This window comes from Malania oleifera, chromosome 6, assembly GCF_029873635.1.
Source record: "Malania oleifera isolate guangnan ecotype guangnan chromosome 6, ASM2987363v1, whole genome shotgun sequence".
Classification (NCBI taxonomy): Eukaryota; Viridiplantae; Streptophyta; class Magnoliopsida; order Santalales; family Ximeniaceae; genus Malania; species Malania oleifera.
This window is the reverse complement of record NC_080422.1, coordinates 71,671,872-71,695,049: the sequence shown is the minus strand read 5'-3', so window position 1 is coordinate 71,695,049 and position 23,178 is coordinate 71,671,872. Positions and strand designations below refer to the sequence as shown.

The window sequence follows — 23,178 nt, the reverse complement described above, 5'->3', positions numbered from 1 at the left end:
AAAAATTAAACGCGCATCTACCTCCACCAACACTGCAACATCCCCCAATAACACCACTATCAACTACTCGTCCCATTAACTTTTTTACCCCAATCCAGGAAAAAGGGAAAGAAAAAGGAGGAAGGCACCAGTAATACCTAGACACCTGTTGATGCATGACCAACGAATGTCCAACTTCTTTAATTTTCGGAACCAATCTCCATAAAAACTAATACCTAGGGACCTTATATAGACTTGCAATACTTGGACGATGAGGAACTAATTAAGAAACCTAATTAAGCCAAATACTAGTTTCCTAAATGATAATAACCTAGAATTTTGAAGATATAATCCTAACAAAAAAATACCATAAATATAAAAATAATAATAATAATAATAAAATCCTCCATGCTGGTTGCATCAATCTCCATCATTTAGGAAGAATTTGACCTTGAATTTTAAAATTTTGAAGGAAGAAGAATCCAGATTGTGACCACATTAGAAAACCAATGTGATATGTAGGCTTTAGATCAAAATAGGATTGTACGAGTGAACTGCCCAACTAGCTAGGAACCAGGCCCCAAATTTGAGGCATCCACTAATTCTTCAATCTCAGTTGTAGAATCCTCACCTACCTCTCTTTTCTGCAATACCAGTTCTTGAATGGGTAAAGAGAAGGCCTTTCTTTTAACTCAATAACTAGGGTCATGATTGATGCAAGAGAGTGAAGCATAGAATCAAGCTTGCTCATCCTAGAGTCAAAATATTTCCAAGGCCAAGTTGAAGCCCATGTTTTTTTCCCTTTTCAGCCCATTTTTCTCAAAACAAATAAATAAATAAAAGTTCCTGCTGTCTGGCCAGTTCTTCCAGGACAGTTTGGCTGTACTTGTTCGGGTTCGGCCTCACACTTGGTTCGATTTAATAGAATTGAATCAGCTGGTCTAAAAAAATTTTTTTAAATCCATTTTCTTCATATGGGATAGTTTCTTCTTTAAGCACGAGGCAGTGTTTCTATGACTGGTTTTCTTCTCCAAACTGGAATAGCATCTGGATGAGTGGCTGCTAGGGTTTCAATGAGACACGGCTGTGGCTGCTTTGACGAAAGACAACACAGTGATATCAACGAACAACTGGCAAAGGAAGCTGTTCACAAAAATGGACAGCTGTGGTGTATGCTGGTGAGTGCTGACATCTTGACAATGAACTGACGTGCGAGAAGCACAAACATCGAGAAGGATTCCCTGGAGAGGGCATGGGTTGACACAAACCTCTGTTACCCAAGGAAGACAATGGGGGATCTTCAATTCAGCGTTGTTGGATACAGCAAAGGTTTGATTTGGTGATGAAAGGTTTTATGAATTTTCTGAGTACTACTGGGCAGCACCATTCAGATCCAAAAATCAAGAAGAGACCTGGATTTATTTGGGACTGCACAATTTTTTTTGTTGATCCGGCTGTTGTGAAAACATGGATCGAGTGGAGATGGCAGAGGTGGCATAGGTGCCAGCAGCACAAGGCAATTTAAGTTAAAATTGCAAACCCTGCAAGTTTAAGTGAAAACTCGCACATAACCCTGCCAAAACACCAACAATCATGGTAAATTGAGTTGAAATTGCAAACCCTTTCAAAAGCACTCACAGCCATGTAGGATCAGAGTCTGCTCTTATACCACTTTATGCAGGACCAGTGTCAACTTTAATTTTCAATTCCAAACTCCCTAAGAATCAACAGGCCTTCCATAGGTTCACAATGCCTTGAAGATAATGAAACTAAGAAACCTAATTAAGCCAAAATACTGGTTTCCTAAATGATAACCTAGACTAATGAAGATATAATAATAATCAAAATATCATACATATAAAAAAAACGAAAATAAATATATATATTTAAGATTCTAAGTTATTCGTCTTTATGAAACTAGTATTTTTTCTTATTAGGTTTCTTATTTAGTTTCCTTGTCTTCCAAGCATTATAAGCCTATATACTAGGATTATAATTTCAGAATTTTACATTTATTATAATTTATAAAACTATTATATTGGCTTACTTAGGTTTATTAATTAGTTACCTTCTGTCTAATAGGTTCCCAAAATAAGTAAACTGATTAGAGCATTTGGTAGCAACTCTTAATTTCCTCAAATTGATCTAGCTGAATTCTCAGGTCTGATTAGGTAAGAGGGAAAATTTAAAGTTCACTTTTCCATTTTTACCCCTTATCAAAAATAAAAATCACGAAAAAGTCTTAATGCCCAGAAACGACATTCCATAAACACAAATGAGAGGTAAGAACCACTGCCCAACTAGCATCCTCTACATCCATCTCCTCTGGTGACAAAGCACAGGAGCTTCTACTATCCGATCTTCAACAATTCCTTCATTGTACATTGCTTCTTCTTATCTATTTATCTTGTTGAAGTTTTAATTAGTTATTCTAATCACTTGTCCCTATGAAAATATTGCACCACCCATTCTTCCTTATATGAAGACCTCGGCCACCTCCAGTCCTTACACCAACTTAATTTGGGATATGACCTCACTGCTTCTCAACCACAAAACAAAAGAAATTAATGAGCACCTTTCAACTTCAAAAGTCATAGAAACCAACTAATAATATGTATTTTATATATTTGGCAAGAGTAATGGCTACATAACATCAATGATGATCAATGAGTTGGAATATCGATAAAATAAAAATAATAATTTTTGTTTTTGTTTAACAAAAAATGTAATTATTTTTTATTTCTAATTAGTAAATAATTATGATAAGATAATTAATATTTAAATTAAATTAATAATTTTGATTTATGCAATTGCCAATTGCCTCTCAATTTTACCAAAGAGTTCTGCTCTATAAAATTCACGGGATAAAATTGAAAATAACGCATACTTAAATATTTGATACAAAATAGATAAAATAATTTAGCATTCAAATTCAATAACAGGTTCAAGTTAAAATTCCAAACTTGTTCATAGAATCAGACTTGAATTCAGTGTTCAAAACTTAAGATTAAATTTTATTGAAATGGCCCCTAAACCTATAAAAGGTCCTTATGTATTAGTTTTTTGTGTAGATTGGAATGGTGAGCTGAAGTTGCTGGATGCTGGTCCTGCACAAGCAGATCAGAGCTGATTCTGACCCAACATGGCTGTCACTGTTATATGACATGGTTTGCAATTGTATTATTTGACAGGGTTCACAATTTCAACTCAAATCGTCATGGTTGTGAGTGTTATTTGACAGAGCAACTTAAATCGCCTCATGCCGTTACTGCACCCCTCCACCATCTTTCCAAGAGTAATCAGATCTGACTACTTGATTTTCAAATCTGAATTGTGAAGTTCCAGTCCCCTAGAAGACTCAATGTGAGATTCCCCTCTTCACCAGCATCTGCCTTTCGAAGAAGCCTATGCAACCGCCACTCTTTGTGGTTTGTGAGCTTGCACTCTTCCCCTCACGCAATTCTCATCATCACTTTTTCCCTCTATTGGGTGCACTTGCTTGTCATAATTCAGATATGCCATCACTTTCAAAAGCCCCACACTCACAGATCTACAAGAGGCTTGGAGATGAAGAAAGGTCCCAAAAAAAATTGTTGCCATTTGTTGTACCTGCTGCTGCCAGATCTGCAGAGGCCCAAAAGTAACAAGCCAATAAAGGTCTCTGAAACCCTACCCTCAACCAAAGGAAAGGATTTAAAGAACCAGACACCACCCCCCTCCCTAAAAAAAGGTCTGTTAAAGCCAGACCAATCTGATTCACTTGAACCAAGCAGCCGAATCGACCAGGCATTGGATTTTTTTTAAGAGGGGCAGGGGGAGAAAATGAGATTTAATTCAGGTATGGAAATGTTTAATTCTACAGATGAGTGAGCTTGAATCTATGCTTCACTCTCTTTTTTCGATCATTGATCTTAATTTTTGTGCATTAGAAGAGAACCCTTCCTTTTCACCTATTCAAGAAGAGGTTGCCCAACAAAAAAGAGGTAGTTGAGGAAAATGTTTCGGATTGGAACAAATTACTATCATTCGTCCCCGTCTACAGATCAGTCGACATTTTTCACAAATTTTACGAACAGAGGCACCTATTTTCATATTTGTCATTCCTTACCTTAATTCTGAATCTTTTTTTTTTTCTTTTTTTTTTTGTTTTTGGAAGAAAATAAGTTTCTTTGAAATTTTGAAACATAATCAACTTGAATTCGAGACAGCTATTTGAAATCTTAGTGAAAGAATGGATTTGTTATCTCATGTCTGCTTTCTTGAAAAAATACCAATTGAAGTGGAGGGTTTCTTCAAATAAGAAGGAGCTGGGTCAATGCTACTGAAATTGCAGAACAACTGCATCGAGTGGCCAAGCTCCAGCATGTTGAGGTAGTTGAGGAAGCTACTACTGAGATTGAAGAATCACTGCCTTGAGAACCAAAACCCCCACCCTGTTTGAGTTCATCATTCCGGGTAACTTTGCCATCTGCAACTCCAACTGCTCTTCCATCACACATTCCTACTTTGTTTTTGATTCCATCACATTAAATTGGTATTGTTAAGATTTGATTAAAATGAATGACCTAACTTGAAGATAGGTCTCTCCCTCTATTTATAATTCAAATTAAATACATTCTAATGACAATAATACCCTTACTAACTCTCATTAATTAACATACTAACACACTCAATAATACTAATACTAAAAGACATAAATAACCTCTAACACTCACCCTCAAGCCAGAGCATAAATGTCATGCTCCTAGCTTGTTACAAATGAATTTAACACGAGCAACCCCCAACACTTTAGTAAACAAATCAGCAAGATCCATGTCCAACTTCAATAAGCAGTTGTAATGAGCTTCTACACAAGTTTATCCCGAACAAAGTGGCAATCAACTTCAATGTGCTTCGTCCCCTCATGTGTAATGAGCTTCTACACAAGTTTATCCCAAACAAAGTGGCAATCAACTTCAATGTGCTTCGTCCACTCATAAAAAACCGGGTTGGAGGCAATACAAAGAGCAGCTTGATTGTCACACATCAACTTCATCAGCTAAGAATGCAAAAAAACCCAATTCTTCCAACATGTTCTTCAATCAAACTAGTTCACAAGCAATGTGAGTCGTAGCTCTATATTTTGATTTAGCATTTGACCTTGCCACCACAATTTGTTTTTTACTCTTCCAAAAAAACCAATTTACCACCAAACCAAGATACAGTACCCGGTGGTAGATCTCTAATCGAAAGGCGATCCAACCCAATCTGCATCTTTATATCCATGGGTGTAAGTGTGACCCTGATCACGATATAAAAGACCTCTCCTAGGTGCACCTTTGAGATATCTCAAGATGCAAATTACTACGTCCCAATGACTTGTCCTCAGAGAATCTAGAAATTGACTCACAACACTTGTTGCAAAACATATATTTGTCCAAGTGACAATAAGATAATTCAACTTTCCAACAAGTCTCTAACATTGTACAGGATTATGTAGCAAATCACCCATATCCAGCATTAACTTCTTGTTAGAATCCATATGGGTGTATCAACCAATTTAGATCCCAATAAGCCAATTTCATCCAACAGATCAAGAACATGGTTCCTCTGCATTAAAATAGGTCTGATATAAGATTTAGATACTTATATACTCTAGAACATGGTTTTAAATCACAATAGTGGGTAGTGTAACGTAACAGTAACAAGTGTTACATAACAAGAAGCGGGTGTAATGGCCTTGAATTTTTTTGAAGCACGCACAACCTTGTGCATATTAGCATACTTGCATGTTTTAAGCTTTTAGCCTTTCTTGAAAAGAGTTTTAGTGTATTTTGGATCATTAAGTTCGAGTAACTAAGTTATTTGGTAAGGGCAACAAGTTTACATTGTCTTAAACCACCACTGATAGAAAAATTACGTGCGTGCATATTTATACTTCTCATTGTTCTTATCTGTGCTAAATTCTTATGTGCACTAAATTAATTAATAAAACAAAATACATTATACACTCCATTAATCTATTAGACACATAAGACATACGAATAATACAAATCAGTGTTTTAAAAGGCGTTCTTGAGGCGTGCCTGCATTTTGGACCTAAAATGCCCTAAGGCGTTAGTGGAAATGTGTAATTCCTAAAAGGCGTATGCCTCCGGGGAGAAAGCAAAGCATACACCTCAAGTGTAAAGTCTCACCTTTTTACACCTCAAATGCCAAGGCGTACGCCTTTTGGGATTCTTGGTTTATAACATAAATTAAACAAGGCAGAACCTGAATGCATCGAAAACCCTATCCTCCCTCTCTCCCACGAAGCTTCCTCTATTCTGCTCCCTCGACGAAGCCTCTAGCGATTCTTCTCCTTGACGATAGCCTCTGCTCTCTCTCTCCAATGACTCCTCCTCTGACGTATTTTTTCCCTTCAACAAACCCTTTGCAGCTGTCGCCTCTCTGCAGCAACCCTCAACAGTCTCTCACCTCTCTCCACAACCCTCTCACCCTCTCGTACTCTCTGCAACTGTGTTGGCTGCAGCTGGCTTTTAGAAATTAGAATCTTGAGACATTTTTAATTGGCTTTTCCCTATGGCTCATGCTTATTTTTTTAATATATATTGTTTGTGTTTGTAAGTTAAAAGTTCAAACTTAAAATTGGCCTATATGATATTTAAAAATTATGTTTTCATATTTTTCTCTATTATTTTAAAAATTTTCACTTTTTTATTATATATAAATTGATTTTATTTATGAATTATTTTAAAAAATATAGTCCCAAAATGCTTACGCCTCACCTTACACCTTCGCCTTTTAAAACACTAATACAAATATAAAATAGCTAGAAAAGAAAGAAGGTTGAAGTTGAAAAATATAGAACATAAATATCACATTACTAATATTATCAAAATAAAATATTTTCCTAACAAGTTAGTAATTTCAAATTGTTAATTAATGCATCTCTCGTAAGTATTTAAAGAAATAGTAAATTTTGTATCATTGTCATCCTCATTATAATCTTCTCCCCCTCTCGCCACATGGTATATTGAGAATGATTTATGAAAGAGGGAAAAAGTAGGAAAAACAAGTAAAAACTAAAATAATTTTTTTGGTGTAACAGTCCTGTAGGGGTTACGTAACGGCCATAGGGGCCTTTGCATAATGGTCGCGGTCCGTAACGGCCACTACAGCCGTGATTTTTCTTCCCACCGATTTCGCGGTGTGTAGCGGTATTGGTACCCAAAAAGTCATTACGTAACAGCGTGTCACGGTCCGACTATTTTCACACCGTTGTGAAATGTCGTGCGGCGCTAGCTAAAGCACTCTTGTTTAACTAGCTAGCTTATCGTTTACCAACATTCATCCACGAAGCACTTTCAATAGCATTCATTCAAATAGCAGCGGAAACAGTAATCAATTCATGAAAGTCGTGGTAAGCAAGCAGTAAACATTGAAGCAAACGTAATTCATTAACAAATCCTCCGTTGACATGGGGTACTTAGCGAGAGAGGCAAATAGGCTAAGCACGTTGACAATTACTAGTGAATTTTACAATGATTGATGAACACTTACCCTCCCCTAAAGAGGGTTTTATGTAATTATCATCCTGACACTAGGAAACATCAAAGTGACCGAGGAGTCATACTGCCTTATTTGGCATACAAAGACACTACTAGCAGAAAATAACCCTCCACTAGTATTTACATGATGGAAACCCGTCCCAAGCACACGAGATAAGCGGTCATGGGCAAGCATAATGCCCTAAACAAGCTTAGCTCGTGACATTCTCCCCCACTTATGCGGTCAACGTCCTCATAGACTTTTGGCGGTAGGTACACTTCAAATTTGTCCACGAACGGTTGAATATCTTCCGCAGAAATCTAGCTGATTTCTTTGTCATCAAGGCATTTCCACTTCACTAGGAACTTCTGCCGCTTCCTTGAGGATATGAACTTTCTGTCTGCAAGGATCTCTTCAACGCCATGTTTGTCAAGTTGCACTATCTTCAACTCTGCTCTGTTGAACTAACTTCTGCTCAGGTCATTGGTGTTGGCGTTGAACGGCTTGAGGCAGCTGACATGAAACTGCAGTCTTCTCCCCTTATCTGCCCACTTCTTCATGTGCTCAGAAGCTTTCTCCAGATAGACTTGGGCAAACTCTGCATTCTGTCTCCCTTCACTGGTGAAGATGTACGCCCTGAGACTCTTTCGTCTGTACGGCTCACCCACTGTGTGAGGTAACAGCGGCAGCTGGCCTGTAACAAGCTCAAAAGGGCTCTTGTTGGTTGTTGAGCGCCTTTGGGCGTTGCCACAGAACGGAGCCACACCAAGTAGTTGCACGACATTCTTCTAGTTGTCGTTGACAAAATGGCACAAGTACTCATCTAGCAGCTCTCTGAATCTCTTCATCTCTCCGCCTGTCTGTCCGTGAGAACTCGAAGAGATGTCAATATGTGACCTGAATATCCTGAAAAATTCTGTCAAGAAGTTGTCAATGAACATTAAGTCTCGGTCACAAAAATTAACTTGGGAAACACCCCAATGTTTCACAACAGTGGCAAGGAACAATTGTGTCGTCTCCTCTGCCAAACAGTACTTTGGTGCGGCCATGAAAGTACCGCACTTCTTCCGCTCCCCCTTGTCTTGTTGGCAAGTGAGACAAGTTTTGGTATAATCAACCACATCATCCCGCATGTGCGGCCAATAATACCTTTCCAGTAGTCCTGTCATTGGAGTTATTCTCCGCGAATACCCCTCAACAAACTTCCTACAGTATTTAGTAAGGCCAAGAAAGGAACGCAACTCCTTCACTGTCGTGGGGATCTCCCGTTCTTGAATCATCCTTACCTTCTCCATACCCCTCCGGATACGACCTTGTTCAGCCACACGACCACGGAATTTGTTGCTCCACCGAGCGAAAGAGAAATTCTCCTTCTTCACATCTAGACTGTTTCCCCTCAGCCTGTCGAACACCTTCCGTAGATGCTCTTCATGTTTCCTCTGAAACAACACCGATGCTCCCAACGGTGTTTTGGAAGGACGAACACATCCCGCTTCCAATTCATCAAGCTGTTTCCCCAACTCTACTATCTCAAGAAACGTAATCCGACATGGCCGTTTAGCAGGTGGTTTCACTCCTGATAACAACTCGATCTTATGCTCCACAGTCCGTCGTGAAGGCAAATTGTGAGGCAGCTTATCCGGCAACACCTCCTTGTACTCATCCAACACTGTTTGGATGGTCGTAGGCTCCAGCTCTTGGCCTACTTCTTTGTCTAAAACCACCGTGGCTAGACGTGTCTGCTCACCCTAACCCAATCCTTCATTGAGATGTATGGCTGAAAGGGACTTCCCGTCGTCTCCTTTCATCGCAACGACTTGCACCATGCACGAGTGATCTCCCATCAGACACAGGGAACTAGCCGAAGGCATCAGCACTGCCCTCGTCCCCCTTAGGAACTCCATTCCTAAAATGACTGGAAAGTCATCCAATGGCACCGCTGTGAAATTCGCATAACCTTCCCACTATCCAAGCTTCACAGTAACTTGCTTGGCTACTAGGCTAGGCTACAGAGTTAACTGCTTTCACGCGTCCTATATCCTTCTCTAAGGATAAGTTGAGTTTCCCTGCTTCCAACTACGAAACAAAATTATGAGCAGCCCCCGTATCCACCATAGCGCAAGTACTCTTCCCATTTATCCTCAAGTCCACAAACATTAACCCTTTTGCTCGTGTAACTTTCAGTGTTTTTGCCTACTTTTCCAACACGCTCACCTATCGCATTGCACCCATCCTCGGGGTATCATCGTCTTCCACTGCCTGCTCTACAATGGAAGTCTGTAAAGCATTAAGTGATGCTTTGTGAGGGCACTCAAAAACTCTATGAGGTCCACTACACAAGTAGCACGAACTTTTACTCTTCCCCTTTCCATTGGGTGTGTTGAACCCTTGAGACGACGAAGCATCCTTTGAGGTTGATGATTTAGAGTCGGCTCCCCCACTCTTGGGTTTGCCATTCTTGAAAAATTTTCCACTGTCTCCCTCTCCGCCAAACCGTTTGGACGAAGCAGTCTCATCACCAGCGTAGTCCGTCAAGCGATCTGCATCAGCTTGTGCAGTTGACAAGTCTTGAACCCTTTGCCTATGAAGTTCAGTTCTTGCCCATGGTTTCATCCCCTCTAGAAAATAGAACAACTTGTCCTTCTCCGACATATCCCGAATATCCAACATCAAAGCAGAAAATTGTTTCACATATTCCCTGATCGACCCAGTATGCTTGAGGTCTCTCAGCTTTTTCCTTGCATTATACTCAACATTTTCAGGAAAGAATTGGGCCTTGAGCTCTCTCTTCAAGTCTGCCCAACTCTCAATTACACAATTTCCATTTTCAATGTCATTGTACTTGGCACGCCACCACAGTTCGACGTCACCAACAAAGTACATGGTTGCAGTATCCACTTTCACCTGTTCTGAGGCCATCCTCATAGCGCGAAAATACTGTTCCATATCAAACAAGAAGTTCTCTAACTCCTTAGCATCATGAGCACCCCCATACGTCCTGGGTTCAGGTACCTTGGTCTGACTAACTCCCAGAGTGTTGGAGTTCCCCATAGCAAGAACCATCAAATTCACCTTTGCATCCAAATCAGTCATCCGGGCTTGCAAAGTTTCCACAGTGTGGTGAAAGTCCTCTGACATTTCACTTGTCAAACTTGCTTGATGCTGCTATGATCCCATCACTTCATCAACAAGTCCCCTCAGTTGGGCCATCTCGTTGGCCATATTGTTGGTTATCTCTTCAACCTGTGCTTCCAGTGAACTGATTCTTTCAGCATTGTTTGGTATCATGGTCACTTACCAAAGCTTCCCAAATCCTACAACGAAGGTAACTAAATTCTCGTAGCAACTGAGCCTTGGGCTCTCACCAAGTGTCACCAACTTGGCCCTGATACCAAGTGTCACGGTCCAACCATTTTCACACCGTCGTGAAGGGCCGTGCGGCGCTAGCTAAAGCACTCTTGTTTAACTAGCTAGCCTATCGTTTACCAACATTCATCCACGAAGCACTTTCAATAACATTCATCCAAAGAGCAGCGGAAACAGTAATCAATTCATAAAAGTCGTGGTAAGCAAGCAGTAAACATTGAAGCAAACGTAATTCATTAACAAATCCTCCGTTGACATTGTGTACTTAGCGAGAGAGGCAAGTAGGCTAAGCACGTTGACAATTGCTAGTGAGTTTTACAATGATTGATGAACACTCACCTTCCCCTAAAGAGGTTTTTATGTAATTATCATCCTGGCACTAGGAAACATCAAAGTGACCAAGGAGTCATACTGCCTTATTTGGCATACAAAGACACTACTAACAGAAAATAACCCTACACTAGTATTTACATGATGGAAACCCATCCCAAGCACACGAGATAAGTGGTCACAGGCAAGCATAATGCCCTGAACAAGCTTAGCTCGTGACACGACGTTACATAATGGTTGCAACCATTATTTAAAACCATGCTCTAGAAGTATTTCAACAATCCCAAATCTTTGGTTTGAAACTTAGTTTGTAGAAAAAGTTTGAGACTCTGAATACCTCTATCATCACCTGTAATAAAAATATCATCCGCATAAACAACAAGAAGGAACCTACTTGATAAAGTATGATGATAAAACACGAAATGATCCACCACAACACACCGTTGAAGATCAAACTCAAGTACTACAGCACTGAAACGACCAAACCATGCTCTGAAATACTGTTTTACCATATAAAGACTTTTTGAGCCAACACACTAAGCCTGACCCCCCCCCCCCCGACCAACAAACACAGGTGGTTGCTCCACATAAACCTCCTCTTCATGGTCACCATGCAAGAAGGCATTTTCACATCTAATTGATGCAGAGGTTAATGATAAGTAGTAATCAAGGAGATGAATAGATGTACTGATGTAAGTTTGGCAACCAAAGGAAAAGTATAAGAATAATCCAGACCATGCACCTAAGTGTAACCTTTAGCAACAAGACAGGCCTTTAGATACAGAACCATCAGGGTTCACTTTCACTGCATAAACCCAGCAACCAACCACAAACTTGTCAAGAGGAAGAGATACCAAGTCCCAAGTACCATTATCATGTAAAGCATTCATCTATTCAACCATAGCATCCCTCCACCCAAAATGGGCTAAGGCTTCCCAAACAAATTTAGGAAGGGTAGTAGATGATAGCGTAGTAACAAAACAATAATATAAGGGTGATAAGGAGTCACAAGAAACATAGTTGGAAATGGGATGTTGAGTACATATGTGTTTACCTTTCCGAATAGCAATAGGAAATGGGATGTTGAGTACATGTGCGTTTACCTTTCCGAACAGCAATAGGAGGATCAACATCATGGGAAGTATGATCATCAAACGAGGAAACCAAAGGCCTGGTAGTAGAAGCTAGAGAGGACTCTCTTCCTTGGAGCCGCCGTCGTGAATACACCTCCAAATTAGGATGATCAAGATAATTATAAGGACTCGAACTACATGGAGACTCGTATGGTTGGTCAAGCAAGGACAGCAACGTAGAATCTGGAAAATTAGGCAAACGAAGAGACTCAATGAGTTCAGAAGCGCACAATGACTAGGTGTAGTAAGAGGTAGACTCAAAGAAGGTAACATTGGCAAAAACGAAGAAGCGATGCAGCACAGGACTATAACAACGATATCCCTTTTGAGTATATGAGTAGCCCAAAAAGACACGTTTTATAGCACAAGGATCCAACTTAACCACCCCAAGACTTAGTTGATGAACAAAGGGCACACCCAAATATACGAGGAGGAAGAGAAAATAAAGGTAAATTAGGAAAGAGAATAAAATAGGGAATTTTACCACTAAGAACAAAGGATGGCATTCTGTTGATCAAATAACAAAAAGTACAGCATCATTCAAAAACATTTTAGGTACATGCATTTGATAAAGTTAGGTGCGAGTGATTTCAAAAAGATGTCTATTTTTCTACTCTGCAACCCCATTTTGTTGAGGAACGTGGGCACAAGATGATTGATGAATAATACCAAACTGAGTCATATAAGTACTTAATTGAGCACTGAAAAACTCTATAGCATTATCACTTCAAAATATTCAAACTAGCAAACCAAACTGAGTCTTTATTTTAGAACAAAGGGCACAAAATACATGAAATAACTCATAACGATATTTTATTAAATATAACCAAGTCATTCTTGAATAATCATTCACAAAGGTTACAAAGTACCAGAAACCCAACTCGGACACAACCCTACTAGGACCCCAAACATTTGAATGAACTAACATAAAAAGGCTTGCAGCCCGTTTATTGACTTGGGAAGCAAAAAAAAACACGATGGTTCTTTCCCAACTGACTAGACTCACAATCGAGACTATACAAAGTACGTTGCCCCCCACTCGGCCCCAAAGGTGAGGAGTCGGTGGTGGCCGCATTGGCTACACCCAAAGGTGTGAAATCAATGGTGGCTGCATTGGCAACATATGAATGTCTATCGTAAAGATCCCAGCACTGCTCAATAGTATTATTACTCCGTCCACAATGAGTGCACTTGCAAGAAGGACCTCTACCTCGTCTGTCTCTATCACTACGACCACTTGAACCACCACGATAACTTTTGTGGTTGTTTGGTAGAGAACTAGAATCACCCTGTGTTGCAAAGGCTGTCCTCTCAAAGCCAGATGCAATAGCAGGAGAATGCGTGCAAAAGGAAGCACAAAGGACATGAGAATAAAATCGATAAACGATGGCAATTCAGCACTACTGAGTATGTGGAACAGAACTGCCTTAAACTCAAGTCTCAAGCCTGCTAGAACACGAAGGATTGTCATCTGCTCCCTCTGCTTCTGCATCTCACGAACATCAGCAATTATAGGCTTCATCTCTCCAAAATAATCTGCAATACTTCTCTCTCTTTGTTGCAACTGAAAGTGCTCCTGGGATAAATCATACATATGTGTAACGTTACTGGAGTATAGAAGTTTGATAAAATCTAAAATCTCCTTGCACGTATCTAGATGCATACACATCCGCGCAATTTGTGGCTCCATCAAATTCCATAAAAGGGAAACAGTCGAGGCATCTTCTTGAAACCACACGTCTTTTCTTTTCTCATTAGAAGGATTAGATTGGAGCAACTGGTTAGATTTCCCTAATCATGCTAAATAAATATGAACCACCTTATACCATTGAACATAGTTCTTTCCATAAAACTCTTGAGTTTTGTGACAGCAATATAGGAACAAGTTTTGAGATTCATAGATTCCATCCCAACACTCACAAATTTGCAATCACACCAAAAATAAAGAATAATCAAAACTAATCGGGACACTCACAAACCCTGTGAAGCACTGACACAACCACAGATAAGGTGAACAACTCACGGACGGACATAGCATTGCCACAGCCTCACAACTGAACATATGAACACTGCCACGGCTCCAAAAAAATTCACAAAGAAGCCTTTACAAACCTTGAATAGAAATTAACGAAATGCCGCTAGTGCATAGTCGAAAAAGGTTGAATTTTTTAGTAAAAAACTGACCCAACAGCTTGATAATATAGTCTAGAGAAGGAATCAGAGCATGGCAGGCCCCAATTTGGATTCTTCTTCCTATAGATTTTTATAATTTGAGGTTAAATACTTTATAACTGGGGGAGATCGATGCAGCCAGCATGGAGGATTTTGTTTATATTTCCATTTTTGTTTATGCTGTTCTTATTAGGATTATATTTTCAAGATTCTAGGTTCTATCTTTAAGATATTACATTATTACCATTTGAGAAACTAGTATTTCGGCTTAATTAGTTTCCTCATCTCCAAGCATTGTAAGCCAATAAAAGGCCCCTCTGTATTAGTTTTTATGTAGATTGGAATGGAGGATTGTAGTTGCTGAATGTTGGCCCTGCATCACTGCATCACCTGTGTAGTTGAAATCATTACCAGCTACACCATCTCCTGCAGTGAACCAATTCATGCAGCTCCACAATCCAAACCAAGACCACTACAACCACCACTTTCCCACCAGCAATGGTTGATCCCACTAATGGAATTTGAAAGAGGATTTTAAGATATTCGTCCTTAGATTCAAAGTTTAAAGAAAATATCAATTATCAAACAAAACACTAAAAATTAACGTTCTTTTGGGCTAGGAGTGGGAATTCCCACACCCAACCCAACAAGAGAGAGAGACAAGGAGGTGAGGACAAGAACAAAAAAAAATGATGAACTCTGAGCTATATTACAATCTAGTCTATAAATATCACAAATATAATTGATTGGCCCAAAACACAACATTTAAACCCATAATTCGGGCCCCATGGCCCCCAACCAATGAACACCAAATAGATCTACGGCATGTAAACTTATATTGAGAATAGAAATACTTATACATGATGACAACACACTAAATCAACTACCAATGAAGTGTAAAGTGTAAACCCAGTGTAACCAAATTGCACTTTGTGGCAAGCTATAGCTCTGAAACTCCAAATTTGGAAATACTGAAATACTCAGCTTCAGGGACGCACACTCACTATTCAGAAGCATAACTTTGATATGAAAATCCAATTTCACACACAGAAGGTCACGCAAGTGCAACTAGATGACAGTAAAAAAATTTAGCACAGAAAAATTACAAAGGAATGAATATTTATGGATCTAAACTTCTTGATTTAGTTGAAGGAAATCACTCCACAAGCTGGAGTTACAATCTAAAATCACCTAATGAAATGATGCAGAACCTCAGATTGGGACACATGCACACCTCAATATTTATACATAAGCTTAAAACAACTCCAAACTAAATTATATTATATAATAACTGAAATTAAAATTATAATAGGAAAGGGACCAAGAAATAATGTTGAACAGGAAATTAAATAAATTCCTATTTATTTTCGACAAACGAAAAAATATCAATAGGAGAAAGGAGCAATCACAAGGAGCAGAAGATGAAAGATCCCCTTGAAAAGAAAACACAAGCATGAAAAACAAAAGATCACTAGAAAAACAAAGGCCCCAATCTCATAGTACATCAACTAGGCACATTCTAGAAAATAAATTAACAGAGTGATGCACAAGAAAAGAATCCTACTCCACATCAAAGCAAGAGCATTCCACCTACCATTGAAGATTCTAGAATTATATTCCAAACAGATACACCACACAACCGCAAAACCAGCACACCTCCAAAGCTCTTAAATTTCTGAAGAATAAATCTCCCTAGTGCTCCCTAGACACACCCAAAAATACAAAAGATAAACTTGCTCCAAACACCCCACGTAAATAATAAGGGAATGCAAAAATATGTGCTTCACTCCGCTGCCTTGGAAGCATAGAACACCAACACCAGGACGCAAAGCTTCAAAGCCTTTAACCTCTAGCCAGTCATTAGTACTAATCCTCCTAAGAATTGCAAACCAAATAAGCGCTGATTATGGAATGAGTTTAGCTTTACACATCGTGAAGTGTAAAGGAGAAATGATTTTAAGTGTCAACACAACACATATGTAACCCTCAAAGCAGACAAAAAACTGTTACTATGTTACATATGAAGATCATCATCCAATGTTAGTATCATAAATACAAAACAGAAAACAAAATGCAAAGACATCATTCTTCTTGAAGTCTTGTACTTATTGCTTTCTATGTTCCACTGTCTACGTTGAGAGGATGTTTGGCTCATGGTGTCTTTCAACAATCAGAGGAATGTGATGCCCATGGCATCTCAGTCCCTCGTTTGCTTGGGCACCAAACTCCTACATGGCGGGCATTTACATTACTAGGAATGAAATATTCCACAAAATATGATCCTACCACTCCCACCCTCTCCGGTAAGTTCGTGGGAATTCCATTCCCATGAGAACCCCTAGTTTTTGGAACAAATTGCCCTCACAATTTTTGGGCAATTGGACATCAATGGCCCAATAATAGAGTATTATAACATGCTATTATTATACTTCTAAAAATTATTAATAAAATAAAAGTAAAATTATTGTATTATAATAATATAATATAATATTAATATTTAGGGGCCATATTGTCCTCCATTATTTCAATTCATTGGATTATATAAGTGTTGAATCTTTTAAATTTGTGATTGTTGAATATTTGGACATGGATTTAATTTAAGTATATAATTTTAGTATGTTTTTGCGCTGAAAATATAATTATTCTTTGTATATTAATATACATGTCAAGGGATTATGATCATCTTCTTGAAATGCCTGCTAGGATTCTCATATAAAACAAAACAATATATGACACAAACCAAACAAACATATTCCTAGGAATCTTACAAAGCAAACCAAACAAAAATATTCCATGAGGTGGGCATCCCACTCCATGCATAAGATTCCCCAAGATGTCATTCCATGTGAACATTCTTTATGTTGCGAACCAAATGCCCCCCAAGGCAAAGCACACATAAAGTGAAGTCAAAGCCAAGAGGTTGGCATGCACTTCATATTAGCAGTTACGAGCAAAAAAAAAAACATAACCACCATTGCACAAGGCTCCCACACCACTAGACTAGGACAACATATGTATGCAATTTTACCTTAAAGCTTGAAGAGATTTTTTTTTTGTAACTTGAACTCTACCTTGAGGTTTGGATGCAACACCCTTACCATTGAGTCAAGGTTCACCCTCACTAGTATTATGACAAGCAAACTAATAATCTGATGAGACCATTAAGTTTGATACTTAAATATAATCAATGCTAATTAGACCAAACTTTCAAAATGAAAACAAAAGATCTTATATGAATTTGGCTACATGGGAAATCATATGAATCTCATATTATAATGCCTTTCCACAAGTGCACGTTGCCATAGTAAGCATTGTGCAATCATATGATTGCAGTAATTTATAGCTTTGATGATTAAATGAAAGGAATGTTTTAAAAAACAAAGGCTTTAATGAGGGGACGAATGCGTTTTAGCCCTTATAAAGGAAGGTGTAAGCTTTGAGGCATTCAAGTATAAGCCTTTTGAGAAAGTAATTTTTTTAGGTAAAAATATGTAAATAATTTATACATTTATAAAAATTATGAAAAAAAATTAAGAAAAATATAAATCAAATATAATTTCATAATTTATAAGTTACTTGTTGGCCATTTAAAATAACTAACTTAATTCATTAAATGAATCATGCCAAAAAGATAGTTATATATCATTACAAAATTCAATTTCTTTTTCCCAGATAAGGGAAAATATATCAACAAAATAACAAATACAAAGAGAGGAGAACAGGATGCCCACCAAACAAATTAGAAAAAAGTTAGAAGCAATTAGAAAAAGCTGCCTTCAAATCCTCTCTGAAGGTCGACCTGAGACATCACCCTTTGAAATTATTTTCATGATCTGATATGCAACTCTCAATTATTTTGTGAAGTTTAGGTCCAACAATCTAAGAGATCAACTCAAATTATGGCATTCTTTTACATATAAACACATGGTTAAAATTTTCTAGCCAAATCTAATTCAAAATTCACACATTCAAAAGTAAGACTCAACTAACAAGACACAAAGGACACCCCTTTTGTACAAATATAAAGCCTCAGTGTATACTGCACTAGACTTCTTGGGTTCGGTATGTTAGACAAAGCCTCAAGGCATTTTAGGCATGTTTTGTCATGAGGCAAGCCTCAATTAAGCCTTTCAAAACATTGAACAAAAGTATCACAAGACGCCACATAAAAAATAAAAAAAATAGTGCAACATTAAATTAATAATAAATTCAATTACAATGAATTCATTGTTGTGCCTTGACAGCCATAATTATTTAGTGGCAGATAAAAGAACAAAGATCATGCTCATAGAAAAGATCAAATATATATATATATATATATATATATATCAGCAGCTAGAAATATGGGAAATAAGAATAAAGATCAACTGAAGTACACAAATAAAAATTACCACTTGGGAGATTTGTGTCCTAGCAAATTGGGAGCTGAGTTGGTCTTGGCGATTGAATTGATTTGATTCCGACTGTCTATAGTCAAATCTACCAGCAAAATCTCTGTTCTCTCGAATAGCTTCCCAGGACCTCTCCTCTCCAGAGGTCGGAAACTGTGCAGAACGGACACGCCAATCACGATTGTCTGGCTCAGAGTACCGACTCTGAGATTGATTTAGCAGCTAGAGAAAGGGAAGAGAAAAAGAAATAGAAATGAAATACTACAAAAAAGAGAGCAAAAGGCATACATATATTATACAAATATATATACATAAACACATGTTAATCATAACACCTAGTAAAATCACTTTGTTCACCCAAGAAAAAAAAACAAGTGTAATAGGTCACGCAAACACTCACAGTGCTTTCTCCTCGACTCCAATTTTGATCTTCACTAAAAAATTCAGCTTCAATTTCTTGTTTGATCTTCAAGATATCCTCAGGGACGTCAACAACCTATGGGAAAAAAACAGCCATTACAGCATAATCAGAAACTATATACGATACAAATGCTAGTATTGACACAGAAAATCAAATAATAGAAGCAGTGTTACCCCTAAAGAAATAAGTGATTAAAAAGCCAAAAAGTGAAGCCAACAATATATCTGTATTTGTTCATGCAAACAATCTATGGCAAAATAAAGAATGGCGTAAATGACAAAAGAGCTAAAGTGAAGGCATTGTGTTGCTGACGTAAACAATCTAAGGGAAAATTAAAGGAATCAATCTAAAAAAATTGGAGAAGGCTTCAAAGCAGCACCGTGCAAAACAAACTGTTTTATGAACCTTGAAATTTCAAGTAAGCAAAAAGCAAAGGATCACACGCATACAATACAAGAGGAAGATGAGAAGCATTTTAAGAAGGGAAAGAGGGGATAAGAAAAAATATAAAGAAATAAGAAAAGATAGTAATTTTTTTTTGCATAATAAGATTTTAAAATATAAATAAAGAATAAAAATATTAATTTTTTCCATCATATGCTTGCGCATTAACACACAAAAAAAAAAAAAATGGGGGAAATAATGAAATAATGACAGTAGATAAAACAAAGATATGCATAACAGAATGAAGAACAAACTAATATTTTCATCCTTTCCAGTAAATGTACTTGCACCCACATCCCAAGAGGACACTGAAGAGCTAAAATTGATAAATTCTCCTTCAATCAAACAATATAACCAAATTTAAGAACATAGGTGAGCATGTAAGGATGGGATTAAAGTATTACCTCCCTAAGCTGGAACAGCTGGTCTCGGGTATACCGCACACGGTCATGGCCCTCAAAGCGCAAGTCTCCAGTCTAAATAAATAAAACAGTACAGTCACGAGCCTTCAACCATAATGCAGTTTAATATTCAACATTTAAGCAAATAAAGAAACATAGGATAAAAACAGCAGATGCGTTGAACAATAAACATGAATATCCTCAGTGCTCATACAAATTACATTATTATATTGCAATACAACTGGATACTTAATATCTCAAATGTAACATCTGGCAAGCGCACAACTAGCCTATGGCATCGAACTTGCTCAGGATCACTGCCTGGAATCCCAGTAGATCGGTACATATAAACCAGGGCCAAAAAAAAAAGTGATTGCTAGATCGGTAAGTATAAGCTGGAGCCAAAAAAAAGTGATTGCATGTATATTCTAGCAAACATAAAACTATAAATGAATTCTCAGCCAAGGATATCAATACATGCATTGAATGATTAACTAGTCATAAATAACCAACAAAATCATTAAAATTGCAGCAAGAAGATGTCCGCAAAACAGTTCATAGCTGTAGATACCACTTTGAAAAAATTGAAATTAACAAAAATCAATAAATATGTGTTGCCAAGAAGAGAAACAGGCAACGAAGAAGAGAAAAGACACACCCTAACTCCCCCTTTCCAGAAAAAGTTACCCATCACTTTCTCCAAGCAATATGAAACACTGCATGTCCGCCTAAATCAAACATATTGATGATGGTCCATGTTTCTGAACACATATTAAACACCCACCAAGATTTAAAGCATTAATTTTCAAAATTCAACCTCTTAATAATCCAAAAATTTGAAGCCCATAGTATGGGGATTTTAAAATAAAAAGGCATCAAAACAAAAATTATTGTTTCACTGAGAAGCAATAACAAAGTTAAATAATAATATTAATAAGAAGAGAATTATTATATAAAAAGGGAAGTGTGGTGGAATTCAAACGTACTACTAACACTCATGTAAGGTATCGGTATCAATTGATCTGCAACCACAACAGATACTAAATAACGCACCAAATAAAACAACTCAAAAACAACCCCCTCCCCCCAAAAAGGAAAAAACAAATGAAAACGAGAAAGATTCACTCTTTTCATATAATTCAAATCAAAAGACAAATCAACTACCCTTTTCCAATAGAAGGAAAGCAGAAAAGATTTAAATAATAGCTGCATAGATTAAAACTAACCGAATCTCTCGAAAATTATCGTAACCAAAAAGAAAAGAAATATGCATCCAATGGATACAAAATAAAAATATAGAGTACATATAAGTAAAAAAAACGAGCGTTATCTCTTCTTGTTTTTTTTAATACAAGAGCTATGAAACAGAATATAAAAAAGCCTAGATCCATAAAAAAAAAACTAGTTGCTTTCGAACCTTTTGGAAGAAAGCAGCAGATGCACCACCATGGGGACGCAGCAGAGGAAGATCAGAAGACAAAGCAGAAGACGAAGAACCGAGAGCAGAGGACTCGAACCGCGAACCAAGGAGTTTGCTTCCTCGGTTGGCTCCACCACCAGGCCTCAAGCTCAACACCGTCTGATCAGCCTGCATAATACCTCAACCGTTCAGTTTCGAAAGAGAGTCGCCGCCGTCCGATCAACGAAGATGTAGCGAGAATCGGCCGCCCGCAGAGGCCAAATCTCAGGGCGCGCGCACGCGCTTGAGAGAGAGAGAGAGAGAGAGAGAGAGAACGAAGGCAGACGGAAGAGAGAGGGAGAGAGAGAGTTCTGAGAGTTTCTCTCTCTTCTGCGGAGAGCAAAGAAGAGAGGAGAAGGTGAGGCCAAGGGAGAGAGGAAAACCCTTTCTGGGGGATGACTCTATTATTACAATTTTGTTTAATTTTATTTTTGTTATTGGATTTTTAATAAATTATCATTTTCATTTTTATCATCTTATTTTTACTATTTACTTCCGTCTGCATTTAAATTACGTCAGCGTCCTTGTTTGGTAAAACATAGGTTGGATACTCTCTTGCTGAATTCACACTCTCCATCTACTATTAATTACTGTAAAAATATTTATTCCAATTCTTTTTAATTCTTAAAATATTCATATTCATTATTGAATAAAAAGAGCTTAATGACAGCTGTACACTGTTACAATTTGTTTCAATCAATTATTCTTTATTAAATTAACTTATATTAAAATCATTACAATATTTTAGATATTGATTTAATTTCATAAAAAAAATATCTTTGTATTGATCATAGTTTATTTATAAATTGAATTTCATAATATTTTAAAATATTGATAATATAACTTAATATATCAAAATAATAACTTTAAAGGAAACTATATTGTTATAAATAGTCGCTTAAAATGTTTAAAGTTATAAATATTATTTGTTAGTATTTAAAATAACCGATGTTTAGATATTTACTTTTATTACAAGGTGTTATATAATTATTTGTAAATATAATTAAATTTAAAATATTAATATTTTTAATTAAGTTTCATTAATATTTATAAAATTTTAGTTTATTTAATGTTAATTTTAAATTTTAGATGGTTTTTTATTCATACTAAAAATTAATTATATTTTGTTAATTAATTAATAGATTATAATGCATAATAAAATATTATATAACTATCTTCTAATATATTTTAGATTAAATATATAGTATTTGAATAATATACAAAATATTTTAATAACATTTCGGTCCATAATGTTCTTTCTTGCGAGCGTCCCGCAACCTTCAATAGGAGTGTACACGGTTCGGTTTGGTTCGATTATTGCCAAAACCGTCAACCGAACCGAATCTCTAGGTTTTTAAAACTACTGAACCGCAACCGAACCGTATACCGTCGGTTTAAAACCAAACCAAATCGTTTATTTTACGATTCAATTCGGTTAATTCAATTTTACCAAATTTTAAACTAATAAAACAAAAAATGCATTATTTAAAGCCAGGCCACGGCCCACAGCCTCCAATGTTATTTTAACTAGGCCAAGGCTTTGACTGCAAAG

The 23,178-nt window shown here is 37.2% G+C and overlaps 1 protein-coding gene across 1 annotated transcript in view; it reads right to left on the bottom strand.

Moving 5' to 3' along the window:
• LOC131157451 (eukaryotic translation initiation factor-like) overlaps nucleotides 1–22,032 on the bottom strand; it is a 31,260-nt gene extending 9,228 nt beyond the window's left edge. The window contains exons 1-4 of the mRNA XM_058111625.1: nucleotides 21,585–22,032; nucleotides 20,171–20,242; nucleotides 19,302–19,397; nucleotides 18,902–19,123 (exon numbers count right to left, since the gene is read on the bottom strand). Of these exons, the coding sequence (XP_057967608.1) occupies nucleotides 18,902–19,123; nucleotides 19,302–19,397; nucleotides 20,171–20,242; nucleotides 21,585–21,761 (567 nt within the window). The 5' untranslated portion in view covers nucleotides 21,762–22,032. The remainder of the gene's footprint in view (nucleotides 1–18,901; nucleotides 19,124–19,301; nucleotides 19,398–20,170; nucleotides 20,243–21,584) is intronic.
• Nucleotides 22,033–23,178: the final 1,146 nt, after the last annotated feature.